The 23,676-nt window shown below is 42.1% G+C and overlaps 1 protein-coding gene across 1 annotated transcript in view; it reads left to right on the forward strand.

Annotated features, from left to right (window-relative positions):
* The window catches only part of LOC117815234 (xylosyltransferase 1-like), an 87,140-nt gene that overhangs the window by 39,339 nt on the left and 24,125 nt on the right, over window positions 1-23,676 (forward strand). The window contains 6 exon segments of the mRNA XM_034686824.1: window positions 6,454-7,042; window positions 12,026-12,198; window positions 12,348-12,550; window positions 18,345-18,425; window positions 19,743-19,959; window positions 20,329-20,505. Coding sequence (XP_034542715.1) covers window positions 6,454-7,042; window positions 12,026-12,198; window positions 12,348-12,550; window positions 18,345-18,425; window positions 19,743-19,959; window positions 20,329-20,505 — 1,440 coding nt within the window.

Consider the following 23,676-nt stretch of genomic DNA (forward strand, 5'->3'; position numbering starts at 1 on the left):
CCTGTGTGGGATTGCGGTGAGTGTGCAGGGCCTTAAATATAATGTCTGTTATACAGTAGGATGATTGAACTGCAAAGATTTGTGCTCCATACATCAACAAGCCACCAGAGACCATCAACTGCTTTGAGGGGGCAAAGTTTTATGAAAACAAACTGTGCTCTGGTGAAAAAAAAGATTGCGAAAGATTTGAAGAGTCTTGCAATGGCGTGCAAAACATATTGTGAGAGGAAGCAGAACTATTTTTTTTAACTCCACTGAAGCCTTGAAGGAACTATTAAGAGAACCCCCAACACTTCATGTACGGTATGTCTTGTATCTTTTTGAAGAGCTTTTTTCTACAGCTTGCTGCATTTAAAAAAATAGGACTTTTTCAGAAGAAGAGGAACTCAGTTCGTCTTCCTTTTATCTTCCTTGAATCAGTGGTCAAGAGTGCAGAGGTCTGATTTTTTCTTCTCGCCCATTTTTAATATGGGCAAATATAGCCAAATGATTGCAACACAAAAACATCCATCTGAAGTGGAAACTCAACATGAGTTTGGTTGTTTGACTCCGCCCTCTGGTCGCAGAGAACATCCCGAGCCTCAACGTCAGGATCATTGTCTGTGGAAGACTTTGATTGTTTTCAGGGGCTTCGTCCATCAGTAGACGATTACCAACATTAGTCTGTTAAAGAAAATTCTCAGACCAGAGGCTTTTAGAAATCATTTGTTTCTTCCTTTTTTCTTCAGAAACGCATCCTTTTTTCTTTTTTTTTTTCAGCTTTCTGAAGTTTTCACTGTCTGTCTCCTCGAGGTATTTGTAACACATTTGCTCCTGCAGACACACACGCACAAAGACACACTCCCTTTTCACCACTTTAGCTCGGGGGCTTGTCGCAGGGCACACAACAAGAGGCTTCTGTGCATACCAAACCCAGCCGGTTCATTCAGAGCAGCCGCTAATCGTGCATTTGCGCACAGACACACACACATACACACTTACATTACATGTGACCAGCATTCCTCCAGTTTTAGCCTTCGGGAGAAAAGGGGATTGAGAGGATTTGCCAAAGGGTGAAAGAGAGAGAAAAAGGTAGCAGTAACTCAGGAAATATTTATAACTAGAAGATAGAATGCAACGAAAACCCTAGAAAGTAAGCACAATCTCTTCTGAAATCAACCTGACTGAAGCATCAAAAAAGACCTCTCTATGACTCATTTCAGGTTTCCTTACCCTGTTTTTAAACTGATAGATGTTGTTCAGACCCCTTGAAACACTTAACTTCTTGCTGTATGATATAGAACTGAAAAGGAGCTCAGTCTAACTTGCCAGCATTTGATTTCTGAACTGTAAATTCAAGTGAGCAGAAAACAACAGCCACTCTCTCACCCAAACTCTGCAGCTGATAAGCTGTGATAAGTAGACTTTGAAGCATTTAGGTCATCCCGGCTCTTGCCTGGCTCATTTCTACTCGAGGTGTCCTGAGGTGCTCGAGCAGCTGTGCACTAAGTCTGTCTTTGCATCAGTCTCCTGTGTCATGCCAGACGCCACATCTTGCTCAGAGTATTGCAGGGATTCAGTCCAGGTAATTAATCTGAGCTTGTTAGCCACATGGCAGGCAGGTCAGAACAGAAGCCGGCCTGCACGCTGCTGAGGTGACTCAACAGCCTCCAACACACACAAAGGCTGTGCTGTATATCTTAACAAACTTTCCTATATGTTTGGTTCATGTTAGTAGAGTTGTGTACCTGGTTGTCCATGCACCAGCTTGTGTTGACAGATTATGCTCTGCTGGCACATGCAGAAGCTTATCTCAGCTCAGTGCCCTTAGGAATGATGTCTTTTAAAGGAAGCTGACTGGGGGGGCAGGGTGAAACTGATATGTGCTGCTACCTTGCTCTACCTCACATCTACCGTGGGACTGCACCAGTAAATGATGGCATTAGGAAGGAGGGGAGGGGGGCGGAGCAGATGAACTGCTTTCCCTCCTAGAGCGAGGGATGATATGCAGGCCAGGGGAAGAAGAGGAGAAGGAGGAGGAGGAGAGCGGTGGAGCTGGACAGGTGCTGAGAGAGAGATATGTGCTTTTTTTCTCTGCTGCACAGGAGATTGGGGAGAATGAAGAGAAAGGAAGAAAGAGAAAGAGAAAAGAGGACAGGTGAAATATTTCCCCCTGTGGCTGAGGAAATGGGGGGAAGTGAAAAAGGCCTGCTCTGTATTGAGAAATGGACTAAACCATTCCCGGGGGGGGGGTGAAACTCCCAGCCCCACAGGCCTCTCTAAATGTACCCACCAGTGATGGATGATTTTAACGTTTACCCCCTCTTCTTTTTCCTCACTCCTCAGCAGAGCTCTGGGAGGGCCGTTTGTGTGTTTTTTGTGAGTGTGCAGAACCAGCACACAGCATGCCAGGCAATCCTGGCTCAGCCTCGTCAACACTCCCTGAGAGTAGAAAACATTTCCCCCTGTAACAATCGATAGCTGCCCCCAGCTCCCAGCCCCATCTGCAGCCCAGTGCAGCAGCCCCTATCTTCAATGGCCGCCACTACGATTAATTCTGTGCCCCACCACTTCCTGCTTGGAGCCCGGTCCCTGAGATTAAAGAGCAACATGGCTGCTGGAGTCCTTTGTGCACAGGAGGAGGGAGAGATAGAGAGAGAGAGAGAGAGAGAGAGAGAGAGAGAGAGAGAGAAGGGAGCTCTGTGAGGATTATTTGTTTATTTATTTATCCACAGGAATTTCCTCAGTGCCAGTTTACAAATAGTCCTTATTTTCACAGAAGGGCCACATGGAGCTAACTGCATCTGACTGTTAACAGGGTTTAATCATTTGCAACAAATCTACATCTTTATGACGCTTTTTGCCTTCTCGACCCTAAAAGAAGCAGTTACAGTAAAGCAGTGTGGTACTCAGCAAGTTCATGCCTGGACCAGAAGTTGAGTAATCAGTCTATTCGGCATAAATATTTCAGGATGATTTTGACAGTTTGGAATTTTTTTATTCATCAAGGTAATATGGAAAAAGAAAAGTGCAGGTTCCAGCTTGTTGAAGGTTGTGATTTGCTGTTTGATCTCCTCACCCTGATTATGATTTAAAGATAAGACCCAACTGCCACTGATTTAGTGCTGTAAATAACTTTAACTGTTTTCTTTTTGACAACATTACAGCGCGCCTTCTCAGCCAACATGCTTTTGATCCATCAGTCCATGTCACCTCATTTTCTGCTCGGTTAAAAACTCTACTGTAATATCAGTCTACGTTTGTAGCCTGTAGTAAGCGGTGTCACTGCCAGCTTACTTCACCTGGAGCTTAAAGAAATAGATTGACATTCAGGAAAGATGCCAAGAAGTCTTAACTCACTCTCAAGTCTGTGTGGTAAATTAAAAGGTTCACCAGCTGGTTAGCTTAACTTAACATATCCTATCCTGTTTCTTAACTCCCTGGCATCTCTGAGCTGGTTGTGAGGAGAGAAATACTTTTGCACAAAGTGGCAGCATGTCATTTGCATGCTTTAAGGTGTAGAAATGGGAAAGTTAGTGGTATCTAGCAGTCTGATTCTAGATTTAAATGCACCCTTGCTCATCCAGCCTGTTGGTGAAGCTCTACAGCTGCCTTCAGGACGAGAAGCTGCTGTGATGCATGTAGGTGCGAGCCTCCATCTGTCACGTGTCTGCTATCAAAAATTCCTACTAACACAAATGATCTTACACACAACCAGAAAAAAGTTCTTCTTCTTCTACTACTTCTTCCATGTAGAACATTTCGGATGGTCACTCACTCAATGCAAAAAACACATATGGTCATTAATAATTTGTTGGATTTGTGCTACTGTAAAAACATGGTGATGCAAAATGGCAGCTTTGGTGGAAAGGAACCGGCTCATTATAACTCTGTCTTAAACAAAATTAGTTTTGTACTCTAGTGACGATACACTCATGGAATAATTTATTAAGAAGAATATCTTAATTTCTACCAAGTCTGTTCTGCTAAATGCTGCAAAACACTCCACACTGCACCTTTGATTACTTGAAAGGTTGATGCTTGTCCGTTTTCCAATTTTTGCACTCAGGCTAAACTAACCGTGTCTTGGCTTTGACATCAAATTGATGTTGATCTGCTCTTCTATTTCTTGGTGTTAAAGGTCATGCACATCCCCAATGGTGTCAACCTACCAATGCAATGTGCAGAATGTATTGAAATCACGACTTATTTTGGTAACAAGTTGCATACAGCACGCTTTGTTTGCTGTGCAATATAGACAGAGATGCTTTATGTAAGCCTCACTTGGCCTTGCTGTGCTAATATTGCAAATTTTGTTAAGAGGGGGGTTTGTGCACTTGGGTGAAGATTTTGGGTATTCTGATCAGAATCAAAAAATATGGAAAAAGGTTTATTAGCTAATGTTTTCTGTCAACATTGATTGATTGATTGCCACTCAAATTCTTTTGTTTTTAACTTTTTCTCACTTGGGAATTTTTCCAATTTGACTGAGTCCCTAACCCTCTCATCTCTCGCTGAGAAGCTCAAAGTGAGAGTATCCATTTTTCCAGGGCAAACACATGCTGTGTCTTCTCTAGTTTCTCTCTTTTAGTCAAAAAAAATCCACCAGAAGCATGCTCTGTAGGCACATAATCGTGAATGCACACTGCCTCATTTTACCTCTGCAAACATCCAGTGACTTGCACTGCATGGATTAGCCTCCTAAAGCATTCCCTTTGAAACTCGGCAAGTAGGGATTTCTTTTAGGTGATCACTGGCCTTAGCAGCTGTTACACGCAGGATTAGCAGGTTCTGCCATTCAGACAACACGGTCTATTTAAACTGGCAGGGTGAAGAAAGTACAGAGAGACAAGGAGGGGAGGGGAGAGGTTATGACAGGCAGGAGCAGGGATGAAGCTGAGAATAAAGGGGAAGGAGAAAAGGAGGTGTGAGAGATGTGAAATTGGGAGCAGATGATGGGAGAAGGGGAGCGAGGTGTGGAGCATAAGGGATGAGAGGTGAAGGGAGGAGGGCAGAGGGGTGGAATCAGGATGTGTGAAGAGAAGTGTGAAGGGAAAAATAGGGGGAAAGGCGAAAAATAAGAGAAGTCAGAGTTACAGGGAGAGGAGGAGAGAAAGAGGCTTAGAGGTAGCCAGTTTTCATACCTCTGCCAAGGAAGCAGCTAAAGAGGAGCTGACAATGAGAATATTACTCCTCCTCTGTTTTATCTAGTTTGTTTTTTCTTGTTTCACTTCTATACTATCACCCCACATTCTGTCTCTCTCAATGTAAAAGTGTGTCATGCAGCCAGCTTTGTAATTGTGCTGCTACAAGCTGTTTGCAGAGAGGGATAGTTGATGGGCTGATAACGTGCCTTGCTTTAGGGCTGGTGAGACATTACTATGCTTCTTGGCTGCCTCACAATAGCATCTCACTTCTTTTTGTGTCTCTCACCTACCTGCTTCCATTCTGTCTCACCTACATTACATTGCACTTAACTCTCCCTCCGCTCCTCTCTCCTATTTTCTGTGTCTTGTAAGTGGAGAAACAAATCAGTGTTGTTCTGAGCTCTATCTCTCCTCAGCTGCAGTTTGTCGTTGTGTTCCCTTCACTTTTCCCTCTCTGCCTGCTCTCCTCTGTGTCTAGCAAGGTGTGCAACAGTGGTGTGGAAGCCAGGCAGCTTTCTTTAGTTTTCTGTTAGATGCATCAGAGCACATTTCAGTGGAGAAAGGCAGCGACTCCCGGAAGCAGAACTCATGCCTCGTGTCAGCGCTCCTTCGCCTCGCACTCCCCACTTTCACTCATTACCCTTTTTCCTTCTCTGCTCTCCCCTGTGCCCCTCCTTCGCTTTCAACCTATTCTGCTGGAAAGATAGGGAAATTGTACATTCAGACGTTCACACATGCACACACACACACACACACGCACACACACACACACACACACACACACACACACACACACACACACACACACACACACACACTCTATCTCACATATGCAGACACACTGCGCTGTCAAGTGCAGCCTTTCCAGTCACACGCCACACCACTACAATTTCTTCACATTCTCATGTGGCTCCACTAAAGAAGAACACGCACACACCAATAGTCGCACTATCTCACAGTCATATTCTGGCCCTTTATCCCTCCTTGGTAATCTGTTTACGGAGTGCTGGGCCCATTTGAGAGGGAATCTAATTGAAACCAGGTCTAATCTGATGATGGCACGGGGCGGCAGAGCCCTCAGCCCTGCATCACCTCCAGTTAGGTTGCACCTTGTAGTCCCCTCACTCAATACCTTGCTGCTTCATTTCATGCCTCACGGTTCAACGCAGCGCTGCCCACTCATTCATGGCACATTGATTGTTAATCCGACATTTGATATGCACCACGCTCACTCAATTCTGATCTTGTTTTTCTTGTTTGTGTCCTCCCTCCTTTTTTCACACTCCCCTTTATTTACCCAACGCCTCTGTTGTTTTTCTTGTTCCAGGATGGATATTACTCCCATCGGCCAAAGGAGAAAAGTAGAGTGGACAGCAACAATGAGAACTCTGTGCCCAAAGACTTTGAGAACATTGACAATAGTAACTTTGGTGCGCGCTCACAGCCACACCGGCAGTCTGTAGGGGCCACCAGCAGCAAGCAGCAGCGGGGGCATCTGCAGGAGAAGGCGCACGCGCAGCAGCAGGCCTGGAAGGAGAGCTCACCCAGTCTGGGCCGCAGCTCAAATGAAGTCCTGCCTGTGGCCCACCAGTCACCAATGGTCGGCCACAATGCGTCCTTGCCAGGAGGTCAGAGTGTGGCAGGGGTCTCACGGCAGCACTCCCGTACCTCACAGGTCCAGCAGGCTCAGTCACAGCACCGACATCAGCACCCACACAGGAGGCAGGCAACCTCTGCGCCACTGGAAGTGACATACGATCAGCCACCCAAGTGTGAGATCAGTGGAAAGGAAGCCATTTCTGCTCTGTCCAGGGCCAAAAGCAAAGAGTGCCGACAACAGATCGCTGAGGTGTACTGCAGACACAAGGAGGGGCAGTTAATGCCCGAGAAGGTCACTCGCTACTGCCCTATCGAGGGTAAGTCATTAAGCACCATAATTAAAGATTGATTATTTGGTTTAAGTTAAAGAAATGGTTTTGTGTGTTAGTCATTGCAGTCACTTTGCATTCTGCACAAAGCTGTACTGAATCAGTCAATAGCTACCTACCGTCTTTTTTTCAGAACAAGATTTAATTTGAATGAGAAAAAAGAGACAATCAAAGCTAACGTTTAGGACCAAAATTATTTTTTTTATTATTATTTATTAAGACAGTATGCACAACACCAGCACTCACACTTTTATACAACCATTGACTTCAGCACATTGTTCACAAAAATAAATTTTTCCTACACACCCACAGCAGGTATAAAATGCATTAACAAAATCAAGAAATAGTTACAGATACCTGATTTGAAATAACAAAAACTGTTCAAGAAAATGTGAGTTTCATGTTGGTTTCTGGTCCTAGATAGAATCTACTTCAGAAAATATCTTAAGAACCTTGAAGTCCTCATAGTTCATATTTCTTATTAGTGCTTAAAATAAATGTGAAAGAAGCCGACTTGAAGTACGTTAACACTGGGTAAGAGATTATGTTCAAGCATATCCTTTCTTACCAAATTCTGTGCACTGTTAGATAATGAGGATGGATAAATGCTCCAAATGCAGCCACTATGTGAAAGCAGCAAAAACAGAAGGCACACTTAAGAGATCCTTACTGCAGTTCTGTTTAAACATCTTTTATAAATCATATAAAGAAGCTGCCTAGATAGATGCAATTTCAGGAAATCAATAAGCCATTAAAGATATCTGCTCGAGTTGATACTTATATAGCAGACTAACTAAGAACAAAACAAAATGAAAGACCTTCTGGAAAAGATGCCGACAGGTTGTCATTTTGCCTTCTGTCATTGTTGGACATTTGATTCTCTTTGCATTGTTTCCACTGACTCCCCATGGTTGGAGGCTACATAGACATTTATATGAGCTGAGTACAAAAAGAGTTGCCCAACTAGTCTGTTTTTAGCACATGGTAAAAAAAATATTCTCTTGTAATTGAAATTCTCATCAAAGGCCAGAAGTGTCTTTATTGTGCTGTATAATCAGTGGTGTAAATTGTTGGAGAAATGAGGATGCTGCTTGTATTTATTCCAAATTGGTTCCCAATTTTCATTTGTTTTGTCATGCTGGCCACAGAACACAGGTTCTTCTTTCTTTTTCCCTGCACAGACCCACACACAGACACATACATGGGCTTTTCTTCTCTGAAAATTTATGGACATCTGCAGTCTGGTTGTGGATTCTGTAAACATAATCTGTTGCGGATGCCACCATAAGCGAGCAGCATGCATCACCAACCATGTTTGGGAAAGCGGCACATACACACTCGCATTTATACACATGGGAGTGGACTGAATACAGCATGGACAGCAGGGGAGGAGGAGAAAGCTATTATACATCCTGCCTGTTACAGTCAGATACCTTCCTGGCCCTCGCTCATGTTTTGGGAACTCAATGAGGCACCGTGACTTAGCAACTTTTGTGCATTCCCCTTTCCAAGTGCAGGAGTATCGTTTGTCTGCGCCTAAGCTCCTGTCATCTCACACAGCAACTCACCATCCCACTCAAACCGACAGTTTGATCAAAGGAGACAAAGAAATGAAAAGGGCTTTCCCCTGGTGGCTGGGCTGTAACAACACAACAGCTAAATTAAATCACTTTTCTTTCTTACTCTGTCTGCCTGCCTGCTGCCTGCCAATGTTCTCTCTCTCTCTCTCTCTCTCTCTCTCTCTCTCTCTCTCTCTCTCTCTCTCTCTCTCTCTCTCTCTCTCTCTCTCTCTCCCTATATCTTTCCCTCTCTCTCTCTCTCGCTCGTTCCTCCTCTGTACCCCATCCAAATTCAAGTCCTAACCTTGTTAGCAGAAAATTGTCCAATTTGATTTGATCGGCATTCTGCCCTTGGGGCCTTGGCTGAATTACCAATAGTGTTAGCTTTGGTATTAGCATCACTGAATACATGAGATGCATTCAGTTTCTTTGTCCTTTGAATGCTAACTCAGCTTATATTGATATGACTTGGCTGTGTTTCTCCAGTATGAGTTAGTAAAAAGTCAGTGATCTTGTGCCAAGTAATGTAGCTTCAAGCTAGTGCAAACAATTAGTGTTAAAATCATATAATCACACTGAAAGCTGCTATAGTTATTTCATTTATAACACTGGATCTTTACTGCTCTTTCATAAACAGAATTGCATCTCAGGACAAACTAACAGAGAATTAACAACTTGTGCATGAGTAGCATGCCGCTTCTGATTGGTGAGCTTGGCAGGATGAAAGGGAGATGGCATGTATGTGTAAAATAGTTGACACAACAGATCCTGGGTCAGTCAGGAGTGCTGCAAAAAAAGGCAGCTTTGGCGGTCACATGATTGCGTTGTCTGAAATCGCAATTTCGATCAGAAATCAATAAATCGTTCAGCCCTACTGTATGGTATTAGTTGGTTGTTGAAGCAAAATGAAAGCTAAATGATGCTCAGTGAAAGCTATTGCTGCTGTGTGTCTGCTGAATATGTAGTACACAACTAAGTGCTAAAAATGTCACCATTTCAACTTTAAAGGTTATGATGTGTAAGTGTTAGGTTTAGGGGTTGTGTTAGCTCTACTTCAGTTGGTTAAATTGCAAGTTGAAATGTTCTTCTGCTCATTGAACATATCCCATGGATACTTTCCATCTTTCAAATCCTGGCTTTGTGGGTGGGGTAAACACCCTGAGACATTTTTAAATGCAATTTGAAACAAGTCCTTAGGGATGTAGCCCAGCTCTAGCGCTAACCTCTTATATGAGCAGTTAAGATGTAGGGTGGGTAAAAGCCTGAAGTTACACAGTAAGATGGAAGAAGAGAGTGGGGTGATAGCAGATGAGGGAGAGGCCATTTAAAAGATTGATGGCATTGGAGGGGATGATGAAGAGTGATGAGTTCAAGTGAAGGGCTTCTGTTTCTTTTTTTTCTCTCAGAATAAGCCTGAGGTCTTTTCAGGTGCTTTTCATTTCAGTGAAAAAAAAAAAGGACATGTAAGGCTCTTCAGCAGATAAACACACATGCTCGACAAAACTGACAGTAAAATTTAAGTCCTGACACACATAGCAGTGCTCATTAGTTCAGCTAGCTAGCATAGCTCACACTCTCAAAGTGCTTTGTGGAGCGACTGGCCAATTATCCGTGTGCAAAGCAAACCAGTGAACCTTCTTAGCTGGCCACCAATTACCGTTCAATCTGATACGGCCCACAGCAGATTTCCCCCCCCAGAGCTGTCGCGCACACACATACACACACACAGAGAGAGAGAGAGAGAGAGAGAGAGAGAGAGAGAGAGAGTGAGAGAGAGAGAGAGAGAGAGAGAGAGAGAGAGAGAGAGAGAGAGAGAGAGAGAGAGAGAGAGAGAGAGAGAGAGAGAGAGGTAAGCCAGAAATAAGTAAGGCCAATGGGAGCCAAGGGAACAAGCCATTAACCCAACTTGTGGTCAACCTAAACAAAGCCGTGGTGAACACCTGCCCTTAAATTTGAAAGAATAAGATTAGTCTAACAAGAGGGAGTACACCTTCTTAGCCCATCCTGTCAACTTGTAAAGAGAAGACATGTAGGACACTTGCCCTAAAATTTAGAGTAATTACAGGACCCTCGGGCCAGGCAGAGAGATGAGCCGGGAGGGGCTTTTTGAAGGAACCTAACCTCAGGGGAGTACACAGCCTCCGCCTTAGTATTCCCTGAGCTTCCTCCTTTCTTCAGCACAGACAGACTCTTGGGAACTGCAGTCCCAAATTAAAGTCATTAATCTCCTCACGGCACGTTCTGTGAACAAACATGTCTCATAAGCTGCGTGTGCACATTCTCTGTAATAACTGGAGACTTAAAAATCAACAATGTCTGCAACGATGTTGGGGTACTTGGTGGTACAGAAGTGCTGCAACGAAGGCTTGAAGAGCGAGTGTTTGTTTTGTTTGCGGTCAAGGGTGGTACAAAACCACACAATGAGGATATGTGAAATTACCAATGGCTCTCCAGGGATGGTTGGAATTATTTAATTTGATAGTGGCTTTGCAGACCAGAACCAAGTGGGCATTGGCCTCCACAATTGTATTTGTCATTTGTGTGAAATCCAATATATCTATTGGGAGTTTTGCCTGGTAGAGGACTGATGGAACATCTTCACACCATGTTTGACCCTGAAAGCCCCGGAGGAATGGCTGAGAGGATTCCTGTAGTTGATGTGGTTGGAAATGCCATACTTATAACTTACAACACAATACACAATAGAATAGATGATTGGTTTGGGGTTATTTTTTCCTTAACAAAGATGAAAGAGTTGTTGACTTAATTTCAATTTTTTCATGTATCTATATTTATCTCAGTCGTAGCATGGCTTCCTTTACAAATCATGACCAATGTCATCTCCTGAGGGAAGTTATCCATGCTACCCCTTCCTGTCACAGCTAGTATAAGGCATAACGATTAATAGTCTGTTTATCTTTAAGAGAGCATCTTTTTGGTGGTTAAACATGTTTAAGGCAGTGTTACACTATATAACAATGGAAAACACCCACTTAATATTCAATTTTGACATGGCAGCTAATATAGTAATCAAACCACTCCAGTTGCTACTTGCTATGTTACCTAGCAACCTTTTTATGTAGCTATTCCCATTTACTGTTTAATCAAAATAACATTTAATTACCACTAATAACTATATTCATTATGCCTTTAGGATTGCTTTCTCTGTCCTTCCATGTACTCAAGATACTAAAGGTGTTCATCATCATATAAATACAAACAGTTCTGTTTGTGCCTCTCGTGGATGATCAAATTAACATCAAGTTTGATTTGATAATCAATCAAGCAGACAATCACTGATTATATTACTGAGGAAGAATCCATGCAGTATATTGTGAATTAAATGAGAAACATGACTTGTATTCTGGTATGATTATATCAGTTTAGACATGATGCTCTTTCTGCCTCGCAGGTAAAGCCAATGCAAACATCCAATGGGATGAGGACTCAGCCGAGAGCTTTCCATCAAAACCAGTTAGAATAGCGTTTGTACTGGTGGTCCACGGACGAGCGTCACGCCAGTTTCACCGCCTCTTCAAAGCCATCTACCACACATCGCACTACTACTACATTCACGTGGATCAGGTGAGCCACACCTTTGAGTCTGTTGTTTTATCAATGAAGTTTCTAATGCTTGCAAGTGTCTTTCTTTTCCGATGATGATGACTCGTAAAGATATCATTTCTGTAGGACTAACAGTGGAAGTTAATGTGTGATCACTTACTTTGTTTCAGCGCTCCAACTACTTACACAGACAGGTGCATGCCTTGGCTGCCCAGTATCCAAACGTGAGGGTGACACCCTGGCGCATGGCCACCATCTGGGGTGGTGCCAGTCTGCTGACCATGTATCTTCGCAGCATGGCCGACCTGCTGGCCATGAGGGACTGGAGCTGGGATTTCTTCATCAACCTCAGTGCTGCCGACTACCCCATCAGGTAACGAAGATGGATCTCACGGAGAGTGGACTTAAGTAAAGGGTGGTGAGGGAGTCCTGAGAAGGGCAGGCAAGGTAATGAATTGTCCTGCAAGGAAATGAAGTGAGGATGAGGGCAAAACATCTAATACCGGTGACAAAAGCAGTCACCAGGGCACAACAGTAGCAGCGCTCTCTCAGCCAATATGGAGGAAATTCAATACACACTGATCTGGGCCCCTGTGGTTAACTGTGAGCTTTAAATAAGAGTCACTCCAAAGCAAACCGATCAATAAAGTAGAATCTCTGCTTTTCGAAAACACTATTTGTTAACGCATTCTCCTCCAAGTCCCTGCTTCCTTGCTCGCACTCCATTGAATGGGTTACATGGTGAACTGATTACAATTTAATTGCCCAGGGTCAATTCCTATTGACTTTCCCGGCTTGTTGTTTACTGTACAGTTCGAAAAGTTGTCCTCAAACTGTAGAACAGCCCTTTAAAAAAGCTGTAAAGGGTAATTAAAGCAGCAAAGTCTACGTCAACTGGATGTGAAGTCATGGAACAAGCAGATTGGATGAAAAATTCTGTGACTTTTCCTTTTTTTCTATCAGTTTATAGTCCTTCTGGGAGTCCAGGGTCTGCTGGGTTTTTGATGTAGCTCTGCAGCAGCCAATTAAAATCTTCCTATTAAGGAGAGAGTTATCTCTTCTGTGCAGCCAGATGTCCACCCGTTGAATTTAGACAAGCTGTAATGGCCACTGGGTAAAAGGAAGCTGAGTCTGATGTCTAACAGCTGGAGACAAGATGCAGGGTCAAATGTGTTTTTGGTTTGAGGACAAGTTCGGTCTTGTTGTGTTTAAAATTTCACCATATCGGTGGACGTTGCTGACATGCTGTCTGTGCCTGTTTGTATATGTGTGTGCATGCACACCAGTGTGTGCACATCATTCATGTCTTGCCGTCTGCATAGTTCAGTATGTCTTGCCTCCTGTCTGTGTATATGAGTGGGTATCTACCATGTCCGTAGGCAGATCTTTATGACTGTCTGTCTGTCTATCTTTCGGTGCATGATTAAAGGTATTTGTGATTTGTGCGCCAAAGCACTGTTGACTTTTTTTTTTTTTCTTGTCACCTCATTTGCATGAGGGTGATTTTGTTTAGAAAAGGGCTGACAGTGGAGGTTTTAAGCCCCATCTGTTGGGAAACGAAAGGATTGATGGAGCGAAAGAGGAAGCCGAGAGGCAGAGATGACAGGGAGAGGCGAGGGAGCAAGAATAAGCAGTTAGGGAAGGGGAACAAGAGGGAACTGCATGTTTTGGATCCATGCAATATGGAAATATGGAAATTGAACTCTTGCATCTTAGCAAGTGCATTTGGAACTGCTGCTTGGATTTGACTAAGTCTGCACACTGCACATTTACTGAGTTCAACTTTCAGATCCTTCCTTTTAAGTGGAAGGCCTTGGATCAAGCCCCTGTGAGAGGGAGCAAAAGTTCCACTTATTCCTTTCAATTCTCTTACAAAGTTTATTGCTGACTTGAGGTCCTGATGAAAGACAAAATGATATACACGTATGTGTCCTCAAGCAAGAACTTGACTACCATTCATCTGTTTGTTGCTGACAGTTCTTCCTGATGTCTTTCAGAATGGGATTAGACGGTCAGAAAAACTCACCTTATCAAACAAACACCTCAGCATAAGTTATCATTACAGACTTACTATAGCTCACCATAACACTAAAAATGTGTTGAAATAAGCAAGCATCTCTTTTTGGACAAACTGCAAACGTAACACTTTGAAGGGCTGCCAGTGTGCTTCATCAGAAGCTCTTGTGGGATGGATGTATTGGGATGGGAGAATTGTCTGACCTTTACCTTCCAAAACATCTTAAATCATCATGCAGTGATTCATTTACTCAGCTAACAACATGTAATGTGGACCTGTGCCCGTCTTCTCCTACAGTACAGTACATTCAAGTACAGTATTTTGGAGGCACGCTGCCAAAATGGCATTGGTTTTGTTCCACTGTGACACACAGTTCATGGGCTGGCAGGAAAGGGGGCCCCCAGCCCTGGACTGCCCTGACTACTGCTGTTGTTATCAGTGGGACTGGAGACGAGCATTATTTCCCCTCTAATTCCCTGATAATGTCTGTCCTGCCGCATGGATGGCTCTCAAAGGCAAACCTAGAGCCCCTCACACCAGCAGAGGGGCTGTGTGTCCAGGGGGAGGTATACTATGTGCGTGTGTGTGTGTGTGTGTGTGTGTGTGTGTGTGTGTGTCCAGAGAGGCCAGAGGATGAGTTACACGCTTGCTTTGTCTGACTACAGCCGTCTTTCCCAGCTTTTATCTACAGTCTCCTTGCTCTTACCTCTTTTTTTCTCCCTTAAAGCCCCTTTCATAGACTTTACAGCAGCTTTAAAGAAGCCTGAGCTCTGAGAGACAATGACTGGCTGCAGGCGTCGTATCTACTAATCTCTCTTACTCTGTCATCTCAGCCTTGGGAAACTGATGTATCTCAAAGTTTAGCTTTGTTCCATATGTGATAGGCTGCATTTGTATTGTGAAAAAGCCTTTATAAATCTGACTACACCTCACTCATTTCAAATGAAACTCTAAAGGCGTAAATTTAGAAAGAAGAAAAAAAAATGTACAAAGTGGACAGGGATTTTAATGTGGAGTGTCAGAACTTTTTGTATATTTTCAAGGAGAAACGTGATGAAAGTTTGATCCTCCTCTCATCTGTTTGAGTGTTTTAGAGCGTGGGTCCATTCCCTGTCAGCCATTGAATTTAACTCCTCTCTTCAAAGCTAACTTTAAAGTTTGCTTGTAGAAAGTGTAAATGAACTTTTTCACACAATGTGAAACAATGACATAATCTTAAGGTTGATTGCCTTAGATATTGAAACTGGCACATATTCAGGTGTGAAGAGGGTTGAAGCCCAAAGCAATGTCTGTGTGTGTGTGTCAGTCTGTGTGTGTGTCTGTGTGTGTGTGTGTGTGTGTGTGTCTGTCTGTCTGTCTGTCTGTCTGTCTGTCTGTCTGTCTGTGTGTGTGTGTCTGTGTCTGTGTCTGCGTGTGCGTGTCTGTGTGTGTGTGTGTGTGTGTGTGTGTGTGTGTGTGTGTAGGTGTGTGTGAATGCCGCTGTGAGCCGAGCAGCCACAGGGCTGACAGTAAGCAAACTAGACCCAGTGGACAGGGTGACCACTCAGGTGGCAAATCTGGAGCTTGACATGAATTCCCCTCGCTCTGTGTTTGTGCGTGTCTGTGAGCGTTTGTGTGTCTCTGTGCATGTATACTGTATTGTTAGTGTGCAGGCAAGCAGCTCCACGGGCACGGCGTTTTTGCTTGTGTGTGTGTGTGTGTGTGTGTGTGTGTGTGTGTGTGTGTGTGTGTATGTTTGTGTGTGTGCAGGAAGCAGAGGCAGAGATGACTGCATGTGTCTGTACAGCACATCATCAGTTAGGCTTTATGGCTCAGGACCTCCTTAGATAAGCCCCCCAGGCTGTGAAATTGCTCCTTCAAGAGAAAATGACATTAATATGCGCTTGTTCCTCCCCCCAATGATCCTTGAGCTTTTTACCAGAGCCTCACTGCTCTTTTAGAGAGGCAAGCCAAACCATCATGAAAGGCTCCACCACAGATGAAATGTTAGAGCCATTGACTGGGGCATAGCCTGCAGAGCAAAGCTTTTAGCCTGTCTGGCCTGTATGCAAGGAAGCAGACTGTTCTACAGTGTATTAGCAGCATGAAGTCATTCATCAAAATCATGGAAAGCACGATTCTTTGTATAATCCCAAATAGTTTTTAACGGCATGAAGGGACTGAGGGGCTAACACTGAGCGCAGCCAGGGGTCTTTAATTGATCAGTGTGCGACTTCAAGACCCTGAAAACTCAGAAGTTTCTCTTCTAAACATCAAAGTCCTGCCCTGCTTAGAAAAAATGTTGTAGTGCTGCAGTTTGTTTTTACACTCATCCAGTGTGCATGAACACAAGTGAAATCTCAAAGTCTCCAGTTCAAAAATATCAAGGAAGGAAGAGATGACGCTGGGTTGTGGTTGCATTATAAGATAAGTACGTATGAATTCAACTTTTTTTGTTTGTTGTTTGCTGAAAAGGCTTCTCCATCTTTTGTTTGTTTTTTACTTTCATTTCTATTCAAAGCTGCCAGCATTCTTTGCTTTGAACAGAGACAATTTCATCCCATAATATAAGTGCAGAGGATGTTCTTGGTAAGGATACGTTTTATAGTTTCCTGGCTGAGATACTCTGCCGTATTTATCCCAGCCAGAGTAACAGATAAACTCCAGCCAAGCAAGGCTGAGGCTACGGCTGCGGCAGTGCATCAGTGTATATATAGTCTCTGCAAGACAGAAAACTCAGCATTCTAACTGTGTTAAGCATCAATAATAACATTCAATTACTGTAGATATTTTCATGCACATGCAACTGACTTTCAAAATAAAAGATCAAAAGCTTTTTTGAGATTTTGCAGAGAGGGAGTTTGAAATGAGAATGACAGTTAATTTCAGGAAGTAGCCGACTGTCATATCTCCAGTTGCAATCAGTGGTCAGGCAGTAGAGTGTGTACAGAGCATATACTGTATAAATAATGGACGAAGTATCCGTGACGTCACCCATCTGTCCCTGAGTGCTGTTTTGAAGCGAATCGTCAGCTGGAGCCATATCGGTAATGTTGAGCCTTCTAGCCAACAGCCGTGTTCCCGCCTGTCAATCAAGTCAGTCATGTCCTTATTTGGGCAAACACTCGTAATCTTAATATCTTTTGAACCATCGCGATAGAAAAAAATTCCCCACTAATGCAGTATGTGCCGATAGAGAAATTAGCTACGTAGAGCCAAGCCGTTTTTTGAACCAGGCTGTAAACATGTTTATTAATGCTGTTAAGATCTTCTTATTTTAATGGGTGTGTATGTGGTTTGCTGTGTTGCTGCAGCCAGCCTCAAGTGGATGCTCAATGAATTGCAGTTTATAGCACTTCCGCATGTGCCCCATATTTTGATACCGGAGGTTGCCGCTTGGTACAGAGGTACAAATACCTGGGAAGAAACAGACCTTTAAGTATCACTGTGCTGTTTGTAAAAAAGGAAACCAGCGCTTGTATTTTTAATGAAAGCTTCAGTCTTTTAACGTCGACAAGACTTCTATGAAAATGTTTTACAGTTGTTTTGTTGAATCAATCCTGACCTTTATCTTTGTTAGCTGGTATGGTTCATGTAATCACTAGAACAAAAAAACAGCTGCAAGGCTTCGTAAAGTTGTTTGGTATAGTGCAGGTACAACCTTGACTGAGCTTTCTCCGCTTTATAAGTGGAGGATTTTAAAGAAGGTTGAGTCTATCCTTGGAACCAAAATGCAGGATGAATAGATTAAAAAAATATTTTGTCATTGTTGCCATTGGTGTCTTAAATGAATGATTCCAGGAGTTTTATATTGTTTGGTGTGAGATGTTGTGTTTTCTTCTTTTGTGTGTGCTTGCTGCTAGCTGTACAACAAATTAGCCCTTTGGGATAATAAAGATTACCTTGAACCTTGAACCTGGAAATTATGTGACATCTATACATTTTTTGTAAATATACTTTTAACATTTATAAAGAGTTAACAGAAAGGACATGAACTGTGAAAAAGTTCTTGATTCTGTAGAAGTTCTAACAGGTGGTCATATTTCCATACTATACCACCAACCAATATAATGTCTTTAGCATCAACTGTGCTGCAAAATGAATGTTACACCTCCAAAGAGGTGTCACCATATGTTTCCCATGAAAAGTAATTATTTAAATTCTATTTCAGGACCAACAACCAGCTGGTGGCCTTCCTGTCTAAATACAGAGACATGAACTTCATCAAGTCCCACGGCAGAGACAACGCCAGGTGAGATGCTAAGTTTTTAAACTTTATTTTAATCTTCACACGACACTCCATTACTCACTCACAGCATCACCTATGTGCACACACAGCATACTCCTAGCAGCAGCAGCAGCTTGGTCACTGAATCAAATTACAATTAGCTCCCATCTGTGGCTTTATTAATTAACCTTCTTGGTGGGGTGAGCTGGCGAGGTCGCTGCAGCATTTAGGGCTCCTTTCTGCAGCCACCAGCCTCCTGTGCCACCCTCTACTTCCTGCTTCATCACCACCCGCTGACAAACCAATCATGGGCCGCCACTGTGGGCAAAAATACCCTCAAACATGTGAAATGAAAAAAACCATCCAGCTTGGATGCATGAGTCAGCCTGACTCAGCGGTACCCTTTTGTGTTTGTAGTCACGGTATTTTATTTAGTGCTGTGTGTTGAAAGAGAGAGGCTGTATTTTCTTCTTCCTTTAATTCAGTATCAACAACAAAAAACAACCCACAGACCCACCACTACATGTGTCTGTGTGGATGTCTGAAAGAACTGAAATCAATAAGAATGCATGAGTGCATTCTCAGAACATCATCTGCATGTGAGCAACAAGGTCAATGAAACAACTTTGACTTTGTGGAGGGAGCAGACTGACCTGAGTGACCTGGATTTGACTCCCTTCATTTGATGCGTCAACACGGGTAACACCAGCCTTGATGGGTGTCACTCTTCTTGGTGATGATAAAAGTGTGTAGTTACAAGTGTGAACAACACATTTGTCCAGTTATTTCAGGCCAAGAATAGAAGACGAATTGTTTGAATGAAAATGAAATATATAGCCAAAGACAGTAGGGTTTACAATTATTATTATTATTATTGTTATTATTATTGTCATTGTTATTATTATTGTCATTGTTATTATTATTATTATTATTATTATTATTATTATTATCATTATTATTATTATTATTATTATTATTAATTAAGCTGTAATACCTTTAGTCAGCTGTACTTTGTGTGTGGACTGACTTGAACACATTTTCAGTTGTGTTTTTTTGCTTATTTTTGCTGTTTTATTTAGCAAATTTAACAAAAAATGTACCATCAGAAACTGTAAAATAAATCTAGTTATATATAACAAATTTGCACAAATCTGTCTCAATACAACACAAGATCATAAAAAGTAATAATAAGTAAGCATGTATCTTAATTTTTATGTCTGGTTTCCGCCTAAGTCATTTTTCTACACCAGCAATGAGACAGCCCAAACAGTTTTATGTATGAGTTCTTCGTCTTCATTATATTCACTCTAATGAATATTTATATTTCTGCACACTTACCAGGTTCATACGCAAGCAAGGCCTGGACCGTCTGTTCTTTGAGTGCGACACACACATGTGGAGGCTGGGTGACCGTAAAATCCCAGAAGGCATCTCAGTGGACGGAGGGTCTGACTGGTTCCTCCTCAATCGTATGTTCGTGGAATATGTCATCAACTCCAAGGACGATCTGGTCACCAACATGAAGCGTTTCTACGCCTACACGCTGCTGCCTGCTGAGGTAACTCAAAGACACACATCACTTCAACATGCTTTGGTGTTTCCTAACCTTTGACTGGCACATATGCACTGATTTGTAGTAACACTCCATCATATATAGAAAAAGTAGACACTTGTTTCTTTCTCTCTGTTGGAAAATGCGGAGGATGAGTTTCAGTCTGTGTACAAGGATTGGATGAGAACTGAGTGATCTCTGTGGGGAAATTGGATTTTTATCATGAGCTTCTGTGAATCTCCATTCTCTGCTGCTACTCTATTTCCTCTCCGCAAATTGAATGGTGTAAAAAATAAGAGGTATACAATTTTCTAATTTTGTCTCTCTGCTTCTTTCCTCTCCCTCTGCCTCCCTTTCTCCATTTCTGTTCTTCAGTCATTCTTCCACACAGTGCTGGAGAACAGCGCCTACTGTGAGAGCATGGTGGATAACAACCTGCGCATTACCAACTGGAACCGTAAACTGGGCTGTAAGTGCCAGTACAAGCACATTGTGGATTGGTGCGGATGCTCCCCCAATGACTTCAAACCTGCAGACTTCCACCGCTTCCAGGTAACAACACCCGCAGAACAGTAATGTGGAGAAAATCTCTTTCCGTTGCAACCTTTTATCATCTATTGGCCAAAAGCAGAGCGAGTGGCAGCAGCAGGTCAAGGCTCTCTGCAGGTGCTCTAAACAACTCTATCAATGAAATGCAGTGGACACAAAGGGTTCCTCTAGGGCAAAGTGAGGCAGTGTGGGAGAAAAACGTCTCATCATACATCATATAAAGTTTATTCCTGAACTTTTGTCTAATTTATATCAGGAGTTTGTTAGAGTGATAGTGAAAATGTCATCAAAGAAGTGTGTTGCTCTTTTTTGTAATTCCAGCTAATGGCACAGGTTGAAATACGTCTTAAAAAGTCTGGCTGCTGGCAAGAAAGACATCACACAGAAAGAGCTGCAGGCAAAGCTTCTAACTAAGGATGATTAGACAGCAGCTGCCAATAAAAGTGAAAGGAGGCATTAGCCTTCATCTCAAGTTATAATATCAACATTTAGTAAAATGCATAATGAATGTGTGTTTCATCTGTGTTTGAAGTTCATTCACAGTATGCAGATCAGATAACTCATGACATGTGAATGATAAGAGAGGCTCTTAGATAGAGCTGTAAAGACTCCAAAGCTTTGAACTTAAAGTTATTTTGAAAGTATGAGCAAGAGAGATCTAAAGTGATAACGGAAGTGATCGCATTGATGCTAAGATTACAAATAAATACATGTATTTCCCTACATCAATCAATCAATAAATTAGACTTTATTTATGAAGTGCTTTTCATACAATGACATTGTAACACAAAGTGCTTTACATAAAAACAACTTAAAATAGAATACATTTAAAAAATAAAGATATTTATGTGTGTATATATATATATATATATATATATATATATATATATATATATATATATATATATATATATATATAAATAAAATAAAAAGACCCCCCACCCTAATCCCAACCCCAGACCCGACTCCAAACCCACCCCATAATCCTAAAGTTAAGAACACAATATATGCAACAACTATTACAATAATAATAACAATAAGAATAAAATAAATAAATGAAAAATAAAAAAGAAGTTGCTGAACAAACTGAGAAAACACTGTCATGATATTTTAATAATGAAACACTGGAGGAAACATAAGATGTTAAAACTCAACACAGGAAATTAAACTCACCAAAATGAAATACATTTCTAAGATAATAAAACACTAAATATTAAACCGTTCAAAGAAATTAACATGCTATACTTAAAATAAATAAATAAAGCAAGGTGAAATAAAACTGTTAGAAGAATAAAACTCAGTTAAAAGCGAGACTAAAAAGGTCGGTCTTGAGTTTGCCTTTAAAAATGTTGATGCTCTGTGCAGCCCTCAAATCTTCAGGTAGGGTGTTCCACAGGCCTGCGCCGTGATGATAAAAAGCTGCCTCACCATGAGTCTTTATTCTAAATTTTGGTACAATTAAAAGTCCACTACCCGAAGACCTGAGGGCTCTCACAATGATAAAAGCAAATCTGATAAATAAGAAGGTGCAAGACCAATAAGAGATTTAAAAAACAATAAAATTATCTTGAAATCTATTCTAAAAGATACAGGAAGCCAGCCTACATCTGCTCATTCTGATCTCACGAGGAAATTAACAACAAGTCGCTTCTGGACAAAGAGGTGGGGATTAAACTGTGGGGAAATTTGTTTAAAATGAATAAAAAGAAAACCTCACAAGGGCTGAGAGAATAGCCAGTAGGTACGCGAGGTACAAATGGTGAAACTGGTGCAGAACTTCTGATTACCTGGTGTGACGGACAGATGAAGAAGAAAAAAGATGCACAAAATCAAAAACAAAATCAATGCCTGGTGTTTACTGTATGTTATCTCCTCAGAAATAAAAGAGAGGTAGTTTAGTCTTCAAGAGCTCAAAGGGTTTTTGTCAGATACAATATAAAACGCAATTTGCTCTTCTCTGAGAGGCTGTGTTGAAAGAATAATGCATAAAACAGATACTGTTGATTGAGTTTGTAAGAAATGTTAAACTATATTTTAACTTATTTTAAAATAGCAAAATGTCCTTTAAGCAGTTTGATCCAGATAAAAATCTCTAAACTCAAGCAGATGTCTGTCAGAGATAAGTTATAAACTTCAGAATCTAAAACACTTGCAGACATAAAAGCATCCTGTCACACATCCCAGTACGTTATATAATTATCAGCAGTGTTAATATCCTCTGCCCTCACTGTCCCTCCTCTGATCCCCAGCGTTCAGCGTGTTCCTTCAGCTTTCACAATCAATATGTGCAAAATTACGTCTCGATTAGTGTGACCCTGAAAGGGGGGTGGAAATAATGGTAATTATATCCTCTTTGCCTTGAGTAAGAGGGGAAAAGGAGGGTTAGTTAGCCCTTCAAAATGAAACTGAATCAAGAGAATGAGTGGCAGCGACTCGAGGACCCCAGAGAAAGTCGGTATCGCAGTTTGACTTTTAATGTGCTCCTAAAAAGTAAAAGCTGCACTACAAAGTGAGAACGTTCTGCCACAGTTAATATCACTTCAAGTCATTTCCTTTGAGAGCCGTGACTCACTTCAGCCCCCCTGTCCTTCTCATACCAGTCACAGCCTTCCCGCTGACCTCACTCCTCCCGTAGCCAGGCCCGTCTGCCGGCTGTCTCGCCTCAGTCTCTGACTGCTCAGTGCCAGCACATTACCACAGGTCCTTGGCACTGCCGCTGGGTCATGTTGGCACTGTGGTATCAGTTAAGTCCAACCCTGGGAACATGGCAGCCTTTCCAGAAGCCAGCCAGGACTTGGTATTAATAGGACTTAATATCCCTTTGAGCACACAATCTCAGTTTCCCTTTGAACCTGTGCTTTGGAGAAGATACAGACGGGAAAAGTAGGCTCCACTTTGGTTTGCAGATGAGAGAAATAATTCAAGGTACAACTGTCAAGTTTCCGCAGAGTGAATTTGAAGTCACCAACAGGAGGAGGGGTTATTCTGGAGAGGAAGTGTGGTGTGGCTTTTGTCTCGGGGCATAATTGGTTATTAATGTGTTCCAGAATGAGCTGCTTTTCTTTGTGGAAGTCTGCAGGAAGACACTCTGTGACAGGTTGAAACTTGAACTTGACCCTTCATAACCTACAACACCTGAGTTCATATGAAATTAACAGAAAATACCTCTATTGA

Source organism: Notolabrus celidotus, chromosome 7 (assembly GCF_009762535.1).
Source record: "Notolabrus celidotus isolate fNotCel1 chromosome 7, fNotCel1.pri, whole genome shotgun sequence".
Lineage (NCBI taxonomy): Eukaryota > Metazoa > Chordata > Actinopteri > Labriformes > Labridae > Notolabrus > Notolabrus celidotus.